Here is a 17517-nt window from a genome sequence, read left to right on the forward strand (position 1 = left end):
TCTGAGTTGCTGATGGGAGTTTTGGGTGGAGTTTTATTGAGTGCTCTGAATTAAATAATGAAAAACATTAGCAGTCAAAGGGCTCGAACCTGTTTCTCGATTGCAACCATATCATTAAGTAAGGTGTGTTTAACCACTGCGCCACTGTAGTTTATTCAAAACACATGGTCATTTAGGGAGCTTTGTTCAATTTAATGGGAACAATTTAACGTAATTAGCTGTGGGGTTTGAACTCAGGACTCCACGACTAAAACGTAACGCATTATGATTATAATAATATTTAGTTTTGGATGGAGTTTTATTGAAAGCTTTGGTTTTTGTGCTGAAAAACATCAACAATTGTGGGATTTGAACCAAGATTTTCAGGCACAATAGGCGAACAATCACCCACTGAGCCACGAATATGGTGACGTTTATCATGGTTTTTTAAATGGTGATTGAGATTTTCAGTTCAGCTACAGCAATAATTAGAACAGCAATTTAACACAAGCAATAGTGGGATTTGAACTCAGGACTCCCACTTTATAATGCCATAATTTATGAACTGAGCCACTGAGTCTGTGGAGTTTAAGGGTGTTTTGGATGGCGTTTTATTGAAATCTTTGCTTCATGTGATAAACAAAAACATCAACAATTGTGGGATTTGAACCAAGATTTTCACGCACCATAGGCGAACAATCATCCACTGAGCCACAGATTTTAGGACTGTGGTCAAGGTTTTTTAAATGGTGATTGAGATTTTCAGTTCAGCTACAACAAAAATTAGAACAGCAAATTAACACAAGCAATAGTGGGATTTGAACTCGGGACTCCCATATTATAACGCAACTGTTTAAGAACTGAGCCACCGAGTCTGCAGAGTTTAAGGGTGTTTTGGATGGGGTTTTATTGAAAGCTTTGGGTCATGTGATGAAAAACATCAACAGTTGTGGGATTTGAACCAAGATTTTGACGCACCATAGGCGAACAAACATCCACTGAGCCACGAATATGGTGACGTTTATCATGTTTTTTTAAATGTTGATTTAGATTTTCAGTTCAGCTACAACAATTATTAGAACAGCAATTTAACACACGCAATAGTGGGATTTGAACTCAGGACTCCCGTATCATAACGCAACTGTTTATGAACTGAGCCACTGAGTCTTCAGAGTTTAAGAGTGTTTTGGATGGCGTTTTATTGTAATCTTTGCTTTATGTGATAAATGAAAACATCAACAATTGCGGGATTTGAACCAAGATTTTCATGCATCATAGGCCAACAATCACCCACTGAGCCACAGATTTTAGGACTTTGGTTAAGGTTTTTTAAAAGGTGATTGAGATTTTCAGTTCAGCTACAGCAAAAATTAGAACAGCAATTTAACACACGCAATAGTGGGATTTGAACTCGGGACTCCCATATTAAAATGCAACAATTTATGAACTGAGCCATTGAGACTGCAGTGTTCAAACATGCTTTGGATGGAGTTTTATTGGTTTATGTGATGAAAAACAACAATTGTGGATTTTTAGTTCAGCTGGAACAATGATTAGAACAGCAATTTAACACATGCAAGCCTTAATTTTATATGATGAAAAAAATTGCACAATCAAGGGATTTTTATCCTTGCTTGTATTGTATCGTTGACTCCTGAATGTGTGTTTAACTACTAATGCATATGTGTGGCTTATTAAATTGGCTATAATGACAATTAAATGACAATTAAATCAGTGTTCATGAACTGAAATAATAAAGAGTCAAATGTGTCAAATGTACAAACAATCACAAAAATGGTAATCAAGAACTTTAAAAATTCTTTATGTCAAACTCAAACTGATAGCACATACATAATGTGAGTAAATAACATCAATTGTTTATTCACATAAAGTTTTTTTGTGTAAAAAGAGTACATCAGACCAGCCTGGAAGTTTCTAGTAATCACAAAGACCTTGATTAGCTGCTTCAGGTGTTTTTAATTAGGACTGGAGCTAAACTCAGGAAAACTCAGGAAAGTGGGATTAGGCACTTCTGCTAAATGTACAGATTCTGCAAATGTCAGCTCCGTAACAAAGTCACTCATTATCAACAGCACATATTTCAGCAAACAAATCTCGCTGTGCAGGAATTTAAGATGTCACACGACTCACCTGTGAAATGTCTTTCCCATATAGTGTATTTCTCTTGTAAGAATCTAGCAGTCATTCCTTTGTGTATTCAAGTCATTAAATGTGTAATGATGTGTAATTCTGATATAACCATTTCCTATTCTGTGATGGTTTAATACAGATTTTGTTCATATTCTGCTCTATTGCTTTTATCCCTGTTAGGCCTTTAGAAGAACAAATTAATTAGTTGTTGCATTACACTTTATCTTTGAATGAATTGTCCTGTAATATTCATATTATAAAGTACAATAATAATCATGGGTTTTCACTTAGGTAATAATTTACTGTTTTACAAGTCACGAAATAAAACATGTCATTACAACTACATTTATTCCAAAGATTTCAATATTTAAATATACAAAATAATGTGTTTCCACTACAGAATATAATATGTTTGGACCATCCAGAGATGGTTATATAATTATAAAAGTATATTAAAAATGAAGGCTAATTGATTATGTGGCATCTGATATGTGCATCCTTTTGAGAAGCACCCATCGAGTCAGTAAATTGAACTGGACAACCGGAGGATTATGCTTGAGTCAGTTCTTTTGAAAGAATCAGTCAACTGTTCATTACACAAAGCTAGTCGTATGGCTTCTGTAGAATTCTAATAGATGAATTGACTGATTTTTGGAACTTGCATTATGATTATTAAATCTAATGTGTGCTCAACATGAAGGAAAACATGGCCCTCAGGTTACGCTAAATATCAATTTTTATTCTTAAAAACCATACACGATACTCGACAAGTTTAAAATGTAAGTTGAATCACGATATCCATTTACATTGCGCAAGATAAACAGACATGATCTTTTATTTCCAAACGTTAAGATAAAAAAAAACAAAAAAAAAAACAGATCCTTAAAACAGATGGATAAACATTCATTCCCATTATAGGAAGACACTATAGAAAAAAAAGTTATGGATTGTTTTAATATATCTGCTCTAAATTGCAAACTCAAGCATTTTTTTTTATATTTAATAAACATGAAAAAAATAAGAAATAACTTATTCCAAAAAAAAAAAAAAAAAGTGCAGTTGCAATGACTGAACCAATCCGAATCCCTTTCTCCTGTTTTTCTTCCTGTCTTCTCTTTTATTACACTCTTAAATGAACGAGTGGAGAGAAGTAACAGTCTGAACTGGAACCCGCTGCCAAAAAAGTAAGTCTACTCCTAAACATTACAAAAACACAAAACATTAGTATTTTGACCATAAGTTTCATGCTATAAGCCACCCTGAGTATTATATTACTTGGAGAACCAATCACGACCCTTGTTTTAAGAGGGCCCCCCCCCCCCCCCCAATGAATATAATTTATGTAAAATCCCTGTAGGTCTGGTTCAGCAGGTTGAGATGTTCTCATTTCCGCATAAAAAATACAATTTATTTATATGGTCTGTATCAAAACGTTCCTTGGGAATCTGAAATAAAGTACCCTGTGCTGTGATACCAGTGTTATACGCATGTTTTTTTGAAAATTCTTCATGTTGATTCCTTTGTGTTTCCAGTACTTCAGGTCTTAAATATATTCTACAAACAATTGCAATATTTTCTTAACTGACAGCAATCTTTATGGAATATGAAGGAGAGAAAGAAAAAAAAAAAAAATATACAAACTTTGTCATTTTTCATATTACCAACAAACCAAAACATTTAAGGAAATTATTTTTCAAAAAACAAAAACATGAAACGAATTTTGAAAACAATTCACTCTTTTTCCTTCCTTTATTTTTCCTTTTGACCGAGACAACAATGTACTACCTAAAAGACAATCTTAAGTTAAAATTCTTTACTTTTTAAAATCATTGCATCCTTTTCAATTCAATTTTTTGTTTTTGTTTTTTTTTTCAGCCTGAGTAAACAAACTTATGATACATTGGCAGGAACTTAAAATGTCATTGTTGAACTGACTGTGGACCATTTCAAATAGTTAAAATCACAGATGCATTCATTCTTTAAAGGCTGACCTGGTACGGCCTCCACTTCAAAAATCACACCGTTAAAAGTGTGAAGACTTCAGCCATTTCACACAATTCAACTTCCAAATGAGAATGAGACATGGAATATTGAAACTTAAAAAAACAAAAACAAAAACTAACAACTTTAAGGGGTGAAATAGTAAGTATGAGAGGAGATGTATGGACAGAGATCCTCGTCTACGGCTCCCTCTCGTCACCAGTCCAATGAAAAAACCTCCCATGGACCTCAATACCTTCTCTGCTATACAAGCCTTAGTGTTTTCTATTTGGCTAGAAGGTTCTATGTATCTACAAATATATAACAAATAAAACTTGCAGGCAAAAAATAGTTCGGTTTCCATAGAAACACCCTTTTTTTTCCTGAAAATACAGCAGTATCTGAAATATTTCTTTTATTTCAATTGTCCCCATTTCTCTGCATCAGGAAGCTCTTCCACCAACAAACAGAAGAAAAAAAAGTATCTACAAACTTTGTAAACAGACCTGTGTCTTCCAAAAAACATAAATAATTCAAAATATTAACAGCCAAATGATGCAGAAATCAGTGTTTGAATAAGCAAAGGGCAAAAAGAACAAAATGTACAACACCATCCAGATAAAGAGAAGCAAAAGCTAAGAGCTAAGCTCCCGAGAGATCCTTGGCTCCGCCCCTCTCATCCAATGAGTTCTCCAAGCTTTAGTCTCTGCGGAGACGAGCAGGTTTTGAGTGTCGTACCGAGGGGGCGTAGCTGATCAAAGGGACGTCTCTAGGCTGTGCATGGGGCTCCCGGGAGTTGAGGGTGTGGCTGGCTTGCTGGGATCCAGGAAGAGGTGGATGCCGCTGTCTACGGCGTTATTGTTCTGATTGGGCGAGGGTGGGGGAGGAGGCGTGGGTGTGGCGTTTCTCTTAGTGGGGGCGTCGTCCTCCGCATCAGTGTCGTCGATGAGGGGGATGTGGGGTTCTGAGTCCTCTATCCGGAACTCCGGATGTGTCATGAAGTTGTGGATGGAGCTGCGAGACTCTGGCTTCTCCAGGCCCTCATAGGGCGACAGCGAGCTGCGGAATGCATTCACCACTCGGATCTGCAGGAGAACGGGACGTAAAGTCAGCCTTGCCGCTCACAAGAGATCTACCACTCGTTTGCACACAACAGGCATACAAAGTCAAACATCACTTCTTTTTTTTTGTTTTTGTTTTTTTTTTTCTCTTTTTAAGTAAAAGGTTAAACCAAAGGTCAAATGGACTGGTTTTAATTGATGAGTGGAGAGCAGTGAGGTTAGCGCACCAAAACCGTCTGAGAGAGAGTGTGCGAGCGGTCAAATGTCGTGCAACTTAGAGAGAGAGGACGAAACTCTTGAAAACCTGATGCTTGTGTTACGGTGAGCTTATCCTCTGACCGAGGGACAGAAAATCCTCTTTTCTCAGGATTGAGAAGTAACAGATGTACCAAACTGGAAAAAACTTAGGCGTCTTCTCAGTTGTAAATCACAGATAGCCAATTATTCAAAATGCAAATGAGAAAGAGAGAGAGAAAGAGAACGAGAACAGAAAAGAGAGAGGACAAGGTAACCCCAGAGGACACAGCTCAACACATGAGGTTAATATTTTTGGGCATGCTTTTATTGGTGGGGAGGGATCGATCACTTATTATGTTGTGAAGTAGAGACGCAAAACTTTAAAGCAGCCAAGCAAGATTAAGCTAACCAGCACAAGTAAATTCACAAACGGTCTAGAGACTGGACCCATGCAGAGCAGCGCTACCTTGTGTTTCAACAGAGGTAAACCTTTGAGTATAGCCCATGACACATTTCACAGAATCTAAGGAGGAATATGCGGCAGTCAGTGTGGTAGCGTTTCAAACTCAGTTTCCCAATGTCCAATATCCATTTCATTAGCAAGACTAAAACAAAAGACGGTTTCAAACAAAATACAAAGTGCCCTGAACAGAGAAAAAGGGTTTGTGGACAGCCAGGACCTGATGAAAGATGGAAATATTGATGTGGTTAGAATCGTGCTGAAAGACAAACAGAAACAACAGCTTTTCCTCCAGTCTCCAGATCTTCCCTGTAAAATAACAAAGTTACATAAAAAAGACAGACAGAGAGAGAAAGAGAATGATAAAACTGGCACTGAGTACAGTATGAGCGAGTGTGAGAAAGAAGAAACCGTGTCGAGTACGGACAGTAACGCCAAGAATGAGTGAACGAGCAAAAACTGACACCACAGGAAAGGTGACGAACAGCAGAGAGAGAGGAGAGGAAGTTCATTTGTGGCTAAACTACAGCACAACATCTCATTTGTTAACCCGAAATACTTACCACAACAACTCCTTTAAAATGCCCCACAAACCCATTCATGAGACCAATTTGGTGCGATTGGTCGGGTTATCAGTGTGACCATGGGCGTATACTCAAAACATTTACACGCAGAATACTAAGAGCCTGGAGAGCACGCGCAGGGCTGCAGACACACCAGACGGTATTAGACAACGACTCTTCATCGGTGAAACCCAGCCAAAGCCATCAAACACAGACACAGATACCTCAACCTTAACACTTAAGATATACAGCCGTTAACATTGAGAAGCAATGTGGAAGATGTTTCGAGATACAGTTTGTTTCGAACAAAAGAGCGAGAGAGAAGGAAGGACATTAGGAGAAGAATGAAGACCGTTAGGCGAGAGGAGGAAATGTTAATTGTCATGCACTAATAAACACGCACTCACACCCGACAGTGGCAGAAGCGGTGTTGAAGGCAGTAGCAGGAGATAAGGCTACATGTGTAGGGCTAGAAACATTGGTTACATCGTGCTGTTGGCTGGTGCTGGAGGGCTGGCGCCTGACGGCCGCCTGAAAGGAAATTCCGCTCTGGAACGCACTCACTACATCCATCTGGAAGGAATCAGAGAGTGTGATAGGCCCAGAGAACGCACATGAGAGAGAAAGACAGAGTCAGAGGAAGAAGTGAGAAAAGAGAAGGGATAGAGGAAGAAGGGCACCCATATAAAAGAAGACAGAGACAGAGCAGCTGAGAAAGAAAAAAGGCACTGAATTAAAAGAACCTGACCTGACATTTGCCTTTAGCATTGATCGGCTTATTGCACTGATAAACTGCATTAATAAACCCTCTTCCTCCAGTATAAGGTCACCATAAGTGGTGAATCGATTGGAGGGTGTACTAACACAAACCATAATCAGAGAAGGGGAAATAAAAAACCAAACTGATTAAGCAAAGCGGGCGTTTGGGCTCCTGAGCTTGGACACTGGGGACTGCGGAGTTGCGCCGGTTTTGAGAGGTTACCTGAGTCTGAATGCGGTTGAGGCCTCTGAACCAAAGGATCTGCCCCCTGCGGAGCTCTCGCTCAGCATGGTCGATTTCATCCAGGTCGTCCAGCTCCTCCAACTCCTCATCTGGGATTTCCTCCTTCTGCGTGCCGTGACCAGCGGTCTTCAGGAACTTCAGCCGACTCGTGGGGATTGAGGAAATGATCTGAATGAGAGCACAGATAGATATCAAGTGGCAACAGGAAAAAACAAAACCAAAATGCTCCCAGTTAGGCAATTTAGTTCACTGCCATTAGGGGGCACTGCTCTATTACTTTTGAGGAGTTTGGATTGGTGCAACTTACAGGCTACAAGAAGCTGATTTCTATAATATAAGGAGGTATAGTCGGATGATGCTCACCTGTCCCCAGAGTAGACATCCAAAGCCCAAGAAGACACACCAAAGCCACTGTTCAATGTTCAGCCCCACACAGCTGAATGGCTTTCCTCCAAACTGCACGATCACAATCTGAGTGGGAAAGTTTTTTTTTTCACTTATCAAGTTCATGACATTATGCTTAGATCACACTAGCATTTTTAATTCAAAAATATATATTTATGTTTAAGTAGTCAATGTGCTCTGTTTATGGGCCATCATACAGTGGACATACCTGAATAACAAAAGTCCCAAAGACGATGGAACAGAAGATCAAATTATTGAAAATGCCTTCAAAGACATTTCGTTCCCCGTGGATCTTCCGTGCATTGATTTCATTAAACAGCTGCATCATCACAAAGGTGTTGAAGACGATGGTGTAGTGCTCAGAGGGGGGAGCGTGAAGAGGGGCATTACGCCCACTGTCAATGTCAAATATCTTCTCACCTGAAAGATGAGCAGAAAGTAAAAACATTGCAGTGTTAGAAAGAATACTCTTGAAAGACATGGATCTTCAAGGCATCATAACATAATACAGGATATAACAGCAGTTACAATAAACAGGGTGCAGTCAAAACAATTCAGAATAACAATTGTTGGCTATTATTAACTATTTAAATTATTTTAATATCACAACCTGCAGGCTCTTCCATTTTCAGGGACGTTTGCTTTATGCTATTAAAATGTGCTTGGCTAACTTTTAATCACTGTGTTGCCTGAACATGTGTTAGTTCTTACCAGCAAAGAGCAGAGTGAAGATGATGGTAAGCTGGTAGACTGCATGACCCAAGATGTTCTTCATCATTGTCCTGGAGATGAGGGGTTTATTACGGCCGTAAGGCTTCCTCAGCAGAAGAGATTCAGTGGGGGGTTCAGTGGCCAAGGCCAAAGAGGCAAATGTGTCCATAATCAGATTTACCCATAACATCTGTACAGCTTTCAAAGGAGAGTCCTGGGAGAGTGAGAGAGAACAGAAGGTGACGGTTCTGACCTCATTCACTGCTGCCACCTTCATAACATTCAAAAACACCCTCTCAGTTCTGCATTTGCATGAGTACTGCCTTTTCTGCATTTTGTGCACAGTTTTTCAGGAGAAATCTGCATAATTTCGCAAAATTAAAGCTGCAGTCCGTAGTTTTGCCTCTTTGTCACCATCTCTGTTTGAAATCTGCAATTGCAGTCGTTTGCGGAATTATCATTTTTACGTGCATTGTGCCTCGGCGCGACTCTTTAGCGCGGATGAATCTAATGTTTGCTGTCAATCACCAATCAAAGTACTGTACTTTGGAATCACAGATTGTAGTCATGGAAGTATTACCAAAATAAGAATTTAACGGAAAATGTCATCTGAACATGTAAGTAACGTGTCTCCCACTTTTGTTCTGACTGAGGGGAAAAAAGCATTACAGTAAATCATGCTGCCCAAGGTGATTAAATCTAACGATTGCTTAGCTTGGATCACATAAAACCATGAAAATTATTATTACTGTTATACTTTCTCAAATTGTTAATGTTAACAACATCAGCGTTGCGTGACTATGTGTATTTAGTGTGTATTAGCATTACCTACAGATCTAATCTCTAACATTAATTTGTCATACCATACAATCCGCCATCAAAATAATTATTTTTTGCAGCTGCTGTGAGAAAATGAATCCATCTCACATGTGATATAGTCTACTAGCTGGGACTCGTTTACAGACGTGATGCAGACACAAACGGCGACATGCTCAAATTTACTGCGGAAACCCACCAGTACCACCCAAATTATAAAACATTATTACAAGCTTACCGTTGTGAATCGGGATAGAAGGAGTTTTGAACACTAGTTGGTGGTGCACATGCTGAAAAATTGATTTCGGATCATTTTTTAACCAAAAAAAAAAAAAAAAGTTACGGACAGCAGCTTTAATTTAAACACTAGAATACCAAGCTGAAAAAATAATCTGATTCGACAAAATAATTAACACATAAAGCATAGAACTACATGAATGACAGGTGCTGAAATTCTGGTGGAGTTTGCGGGCACACATACTGAGTGGGTCTGCTCATTCACAATATCCAGGGAAAATTACATAGGAAACAAGCAGAACACCTGAGGCTTGAAGCCACATTCAGCCTTGGCTACTGACAAATGTGATCCTCCCATTCATTATGCAATAATACAGGACCTCAACTGCAATCAGCCTTACTATCATTCCATTTAGCAGAGGAGAGCTGGCACATTTCAGACTGGTGCTTTGCCTGTGGACAGCAGTGCCAGATCCCATGCTGACTGCCTGCAAGTCTTCATGCCTCAGACTTACAATTTCCAATCACTTCACACAGGATGGGTAGCAATCAGCTGCTTCCATCAGCCACCACGGTGCATCTGTTAAGATGCAATCCTTTACGCAAAACTGCACTATTTAGTTTAACAGCTCAGTTAGCCACAGCAGTATTGTGCTTCATGGTAGTAGAGGTTTTTTTTAGTGATACCTGTGTGATGCAAGCTCCAGTGAAGGCCACGATCACAGCCACCACATTGACGGTGAGCTGGAACTGGAGGAATTTTGAAATGCTGTCGTACACATTCCGCCCCCACATGACTGCCTTGACAATGCTGCTGAAGTTGTCATCAGTGAGGATGATATCGGAGGCTTCTTTAGCCACGTCTGTGCCGGCAATGCCCTGAGAATAACAATCACACTATATAAAAGCCATTCAAAATCATGATATAGTGCACAGACTTCTTATAAAATTCTTTTTCTTTTTTTCCTGTAGCTCTGTCAGGTAGACCCACATACCATGGCAAACCCAACATCGGCCTTTTTTAAGGCAGGGCCATCATTGGTGCCGTCTCCTGTTACAGCCACAACCTGCCTCTGTTCCAAAACAGTACTGTCAATTATACCTGAAGGAAAAGACATTTGTCAAGACAAACTATACAACATTATACTTTTTAAACAGAATTAATCGCTAATACTGTAGGAGTCTCTGAGCACCTTTGACTAGTGTATGCTTGTCGGTTGGCGAAGATCTCGCCAGCACCCGGAGTTTAGGCCATATTTTGTCAATCCGCTCTTGTTCAATCTGGAAAAAAAAAAGAAAAAAAAAATCATATTATGAGCTCGTGAGCTTCTGTGTTTGTAAAGACCTGCTGTGTGACTGCCTCTCACCTCTCCCTTTTCATTACGGATCCGGCGGTTGAACTCTTTGCCCTCAATGCAGAGGAAGTCATCTCCTACCTGCAGGATGCCACATTTAGTTGCTATAGCGCGGGCAGTGTTAAGGTTGTCCCCGGTGACCATACGCACTGTGATTCCAGCACGCTGGCACTTTTTAATGGCATCAGGGACCTGAGCAGGAAAAAATAAGTGAGCATGACCGATTATTATCTGACTAGTTTTGCACGATATACAGGTAGTAGAAAGGTATCGTGATACCCTGCTATTAAAAGAGGTACGATATTAAATTTTATTAGTACCGGTACTTTAAGAATGACAGGATTCTAATAAGAGCCGTGTTTCTTTAATTTGCTTCGATGCATGACAGCAGGAGTCAAGACATCTGTGCAGAGCTCAGTTTCCACTATCTGCAGGGAGTAAAATATATCTGCGCAGTGCATAACTCTAAAGAAAGCAATAAATAAACGCATATAGACAGGTGTGATCGCAGCTTCAGGTCTCTTTCATGGATAATTGACCTTGAATGGTCAAAAACATCAAAATGCACATCCTGGTGAGTATTCACTAAACAGTCGATTGAGTTGGGTGTGTCTTTACTAGTGAACAAAACAGGAATTCGGATGTGTTCCAGTGTCTGTGCAGGTCCTAAAGTGACAGCAGCCTAATAAACCAGCTGCTGTCTGTGTGATTAATGTTAATCAAAGAACAAAAGAAAATAGAAAATCACCCAATGCTTGGCTGAATAACTTTAATATATTTATGAATCAGTGTAGAGTTAATTTATAGAGTGAAGACTATGCAGTTTTTTTTTTTTTTTTTACATTAGATTATTTAATTTCTAACTTGAATGCTACTATTAAATAGACCTACTGTAGCCTACCTGAAAAATGTAAAGCATTGTTTATTTCATTTGTATCTTTCTTATATAGAATGTATCATATTGTTTGATTGCATCTTTGCTATAGTAACAGAGATAAAATAAGATTAAATAACTATGTTGTGATTATAAAATTATTATTATTTTTAAATATTAAATTATTTATAATGAAATAAAATAGTCATTTTTTTATTATTTATAAAACAATGAATTTTAAATTCTGTCATATTATTCAGTTACTTTTACTGTTTTAGATTCAGAATCAAGGTATTTTAGTCAGGTATCATATCAAAGTCATAATTTTGGTATTGTGACAACACTATACATCACATTTTAATGCAAGAGACTCTTTCTCTAAATAAAAGAGTTATGCATTTCTACAGTTTTTGAAATACCTTTTTTTGTGCTAAATATACTAAAAATACATTTACATATTTATGTGCTAAATAAAAATATCCTGCAATTGTACTTTTGGTATACTAAACTGGTATACTTAAAGTCTGCTACATTGGAACATCTAATTTTGTACTTAATGCACTTTATTTGTGCAGAAATAGTGCTGAGGTCCAACTAAAGATATAATTAAGTATATATGATGGTGCTATAAAGTGGAACTATTGCAAGTATATTTAAAGTGTACCTAAAACACTTTAAATATCTTGCATTTAAAGACTGATATTATACAAAGATCATGCAATCCTTATTAATAGTGGTATTAAAACACTTTTTAGGCATAATATTAAGAAATGTTCATTGTGCAATATAGAAATACTCCAAATAAAGTTTAATTATAATTTTATATCAGTAAGTCTTAAGTGATATGTCAATAAATATGTTATTGAATTTGAAGTATACTTGGTATGAAATAAATAAATAGATTTTGGTATAGGTAACACAATATTCCTTTTTCTGTTACTGCTCTCATTAAAAAAAAAAAAAAAAATTTCATGTTACATGTAGAATTTTAGCCTTTAATTTAATGTCTTCAATGTAAACTAAATTTTAGAAAAATTAATATTTTAGTCCAAATTATTGCGCCCCTATTATATTGTGCTCCGTCTGTTTGTCGCGCATACACATGCTGGTGCCAGCTTGCTTCCTGTCAGGACAAGCCTTTAAGCAAAATGGAAATACTTGCATGACTTTCTAATATTTACACATAATGATATAACCGTAAAATGTAAGCTATGTGCTGAAGAAAAAAGGAAAACTTGTTACAAATGGCTAAGGCTTGTACCTCTGGTCTGACTGGGTCTTCAATGCCAACAATACACACACAGGTAAGCCTGCTGAGGATTTCGTTCTCATTATCCCAGTCTGGTTCTCCTTCAGAAACAGGGAAGTCCCTGTAAGCCAGGCAGATGGTCCTCAGGCCCTCAGAGGCCATAGGCTCGATCACTCTCTTCACCATGTCATCTCGGTCCCTGGGCCGGAAAACCTTTGCCTCACCCGTCGCTGTCAGGATTTTAAAACACCTGGGTGAGGAGAGAGAAGGTAAGATATTGCATATACCCAACAGCACATAGCAACTAAGCCATCCAAGTAATTTCTCTGGGGAAATCTATCAGTAACACAGCCTAGGGGCTTTGGAGGGGGAGGTGAAGCTTTTGATCTGCCAATCAAGTTTGCAGAAACACCTCTCACACACTCTTTAAGAAAAGCTCTAGAATACTACAATGTTTTACTCATCCTATGAGATGCAAAGAGGTGAAGTGGTGCCAAGCCATTAACAATGACCAAACCAAGCATTTATGATTGAGCATGGCATACTTCTTCAGCAGAATCTCAGAGGCTCCTTTGCTGAACATCCGGAAGCTTCCGTCAGCATTCTTTAGCACGGTGCTCATGGATTTCCTGACGGAGTTAAAGGTGTAGACTTTGTAAAGCTTCTCTTCAGGGATTTCGTTGCGGATTGCTTGATAGTCTTTTTTCAAGTCCATGGCAAAGCCCAGCAAGGCACATTCAGTTTTGTTGCCCACCTGACGATTCAGGCCTCCCTCCTTCTCAGGGGGCTGGAAGAAAAGATAAACTAGTTAAAAATCGTAAAAACTGTAATATGCTTTAAAACATCTTGCAAAATGTTTTTAATTCAGCCACTGGTCCTAAACTGCGCAAATCAATATTAGTAAAAGATACTGCATTTTGATATACTGTTATTTAATTTCAGTCATTCCTGACTCATAATGAACCCCTTAAGGGGTACTTAAAGCTTGTAAGATAATCTGTTTAGTATTATCAAAGACTATAGAATAACACAAGACGTGTCACTCGTATTGTTTTGAATGGGAGAAAGTGTTACGCGCAATATGGTGGAAAAATCTAAATAAGAGAAAATCGCCGACTGCTAAAGTCATCGTGTCACTTCAGCGGCCGTTAGAATCACCAGTTTCAATTGAAAGAGTCAAACGCGCACCTTAGAAGAGCCCGCGTGTGCATTAGCTTGATCCAGCCTGAAAAATACAGTTTTTTGTCATGATTCGAGCGTTTAGAAACTAAATTTATGAGCCGGTTGTTTAGATTTCATTGGTGATTTCAAATATGAAATTTAATCGTAAGGTTGGCGAACAGTTTTGGAGAATTTGATGTTTCCCCATTCAAAAAGATTGCATGATGCCCAGGATGCCCGAGAGGCGTTTCAAAGATGGCCGCCGAGCGAAATGACTTGTCTTAAAGGGACTTTGGTATTATTTATATGCTATTATTATTATTATTATTATTATTTCGAATTAGCTTTTATTTTTATATATTTTCAATTTTAATTTTTGTTAGGGTTATGTTTATGTTGTCATTTTAGTTTTAAATCAAGTCATTATTGACTGACAATGTGTAGATAAAAATGCTCAAAAAAAAAAAAAAAACTATTTTGATGAAAATCATTTTATGGGTATTGTTTGTTTAGGGACTCACCATGATTTTGGTGGTGTAAGCACAGTTTACACTGATGCCCACTGTGAGCAGGTCCATAATGCTGGCAGGAATGACATCAGGCTCAGGGACTTTCTTGTAGTGCTTGTCAGCGATATTGACCTGAACAACTTTCATCCGGTTCATAGTCAGAGTCCCTGTCTTATCTGAACAGATGGCTGTGGCATTGCCCATGGTTTCACAGGCATCAAGATGCCTCACCAAATTATTGTCTTTCATCATTTTCTGAAATACAGCATCAAAGTAAAACAATGAAAAAATTTGGTTGGGGCGGGGGAGGTGATAAACAGATTGATAAACAATAAACAGATTGAGCGCAAGATTAAACAGGAAAGTCCACTAATCCCCAATTAAATGGCAGAAATCCAGGGAAGTAATATTACTGTAACAGCAACAAGGGGGCGTGTAATAAATGCGATATGTGAAAAGAGATCGTGATTATTAGATCAGCTTATATTGTACATTGTCAGAACAAATGGCTAACGTCACATCTCTAAGATGGCCAATAAAGACACGTCATGAAAACCATGAACATTTAAACAGAAAACGTAGGGTCATACTTTGACAGAGTAAGCCAGCGAGATGGTTACAGCCAGCGGAAGACCCTCAGGGACAGCCACCACCAGCACAGTCACACCGATGATAAAGAACTTAACAAAAAACTGGATGTAGACGGGCGTGCATTCTTTTTCCCAAGGAAGTCCTTGGACCCAGAAAGTGTCCACCACGAAGAGCACCACCAAGATGATCACTGTGATGGCTGACATTACCAGACCTGCACAGAGACACATACATTTACACCTCTAAAGCCCATGCTGCAGCACACATCTGACGTCCCAGCAAAAACCATTACCACTGTGAGATTGACTGTTAGGCTTCGAGACCTCACAAAGTCGCGCTTGACAAATGTTCTGTGTTGACATATGTCCAATTGAAACCAGAAGTTTGTTGAGACATCCATTTTTAAATAGCCAACAGGCTTTAGTTATGTCACAGCCACGAAACTACACTGCAAAAAAAATGCTTTTCTTACTTAGATTTGTTTTGTCTTGTTTCCAGTCCAAAAATCAAGAAACATTTTCTAGACAAGAAAAAATATTGTCTTGTTTTCAGAAGAAAAAAAGAAAAAAAGTAAAATTATGCGAGTTGTTCCTTAAAATAAGCAAAATAATCTGCCAATGGGGTAGGCAAAATAACCTTGTTTTCGGTTTGAAATAAGATTATTTTTCTTACCCTAGGAAGGTATTAAGGCCCGTTCACACCAAGAATGATAACTATAAAGGTAACCATAAAGATACAGTAGTAAAAATCATTCTAAATATAAAAGAATAGCCCTGTCCACAACACAGCTATAACAATATAGAGATAGGTGGGATCACTTTCAGAATGTTTTTTTTACAGCAATTGATCGATAAAACATCGACAGCCAATAAGAATCCATTCTAATTTAAGGGCTCGCACATTTAAAATGGCAGACGACATTGCGGAGAAGTTAATCACCGAAGTCCACCACAAGTCAAACCCCCTTTTCAAGGATACTTTAAAGAAAATGGATATATGGAAAACAATCGGTCACACCATCAGAATAAACGGTGAGAAGTATTAACGATGAGATCATTATGCCAGGCTAGCAAACAGTATAACATTAAAAAATGACCTCAGGTATCCAGTGCTAATTTTAACAACATTGTCTTGCTTCCTTTGAAGTTGCAGTTAAAAAGACTAGGCGTTGTTTTTATTCCACTACACTGACATAGTCAACTAAATTCTGTAAGATTAGATTGATTACACTAGCTATTCACTGGAAACATAGCATGCTGAGGACATTTGCTGGTTAAAGCTGTGTAAATGCAACAAGCACATTAAAAACGTGTATACACTTTGAAAACCACAGCGCATGAACTTAAAATAAACAGACCGTTATAGTTTGTTGGTGTGGATGCAAAAATAGCTATCATTGTAGTTATCTTTATAGTTATCATTCTTGGTGTGAATGGGCCTTGAGGGATTTTTCCATTATTAAAAAGCATTTGATTTGACAAAAATCTGTGAAATGCAGGATGAGTCATCAACATATTTGGCTAGTTTTCCCAGAAGAAAAAGACTGTAGATTTTAAAAGCATCTACCCACTAAAGTGTCATTTTGCCAACTTTTAGGAGGACACTAGCATTTAGATGCCCTCAAAGCAAGCATGCTTACCTGCTTTTCCGATTTGGACCGCTAATTTGGTCAGCTTTCCTTGCAAGACCGATTTCTCTTTCTTTGGCAAGTTGGATTTTCTCTTCTCCTCACCCTCAGCCTCATCACTGTTTAGAGGCTGCATCTCCATTGCGGCACCATCCTGGGCTTTAGCTACAAAAAAAAAAAAAGAGAGAAAACAGTGAATATGTAGTGGGCACAGGAATTATCACTGCTCGGACCACAGGAAGCATTTTCTAATTAAATTGTGGTACTTCCTCCACGACGAATATAATTAAGATTAATTATAATAGTGATTATAAATGAACGATAATTTTACTACAGTCTTCAAAAACAAAGCTCAAGATCGTCCTCGCATTTAAAAGCTACATGCAAACCGATGTGACCAAGTAACCTAGGAGACATATAACCTCAGTGCCACACACAGATGTCCAGCCCATCACTTTCATCACTATCGGCTATAAAAAATGACATGCACACACTTAGCCTGATCTCAAGGCCATCGCTCAGCGTGCTGAAAGTACAGCCTGCCAGTG

General features: G+C 38.3%; 1 protein-coding gene across 7 annotated transcripts in view; it reads right to left on the reverse strand.

Moving 5' to 3' along the window:
* Positions 1-1747: 1747 nt before the first annotated feature.
* The window catches only part of atp2b1a (ATPase plasma membrane Ca2+ transporting 1a), a 38869-nt gene continuing 23099 nt past the window's right edge, over positions 1748-17517 (reverse strand). For 6 of the 7 annotated variants that reach the window (XM_067391885.1, XM_067391883.1, XM_067391882.1 and 3 more), the window contains 15 exons: positions 16982-17134; positions 15342-15556; positions 14764-15006; positions 13627-13868; positions 13094-13331; positions 10971-11150; positions 10797-10884; positions 10599-10705; positions 10291-10482; positions 8551-8764; positions 8048-8259; positions 7798-7905; positions 7414-7602; positions 6918-7004; positions 1748-5195 (listed from right to left, as the gene is read on the reverse strand). In XM_067391885.1, the coding sequence (XP_067247986.1) occupies positions 4866-5195; positions 6918-7004; positions 7414-7602; positions 7798-7905; positions 8048-8259; positions 8551-8764; positions 10291-10482; positions 10599-10705; positions 10797-10884; positions 10971-11150; positions 13094-13331; positions 13627-13868; positions 14764-15006; positions 15342-15556; positions 16982-17134 (2798 nt within the window). In that variant the 3' untranslated portion in view covers positions 1748-4865. The remainder of the gene's footprint in view (positions 5196-6917; positions 7005-7413; positions 7603-7797; positions 7906-8047; positions 8260-8550; positions 8765-10290; positions 10483-10598; positions 10706-10796; positions 10885-10970; positions 11151-13093; positions 13332-13626; positions 13869-14763; positions 15007-15341; positions 15557-16981; positions 17135-17517) is intronic. The other variant, XM_067391889.1, reaches the window with a different exon arrangement.

The sequence above is a fragment of the Chanodichthys erythropterus genome, chromosome 8 (genome assembly GCF_024489055.1).
Source record: "Chanodichthys erythropterus isolate Z2021 chromosome 8, ASM2448905v1, whole genome shotgun sequence".
In the NCBI taxonomy this organism is placed as follows: Eukaryota; Metazoa; Chordata; class Actinopteri; order Cypriniformes; family Xenocyprididae; genus Chanodichthys; species Chanodichthys erythropterus.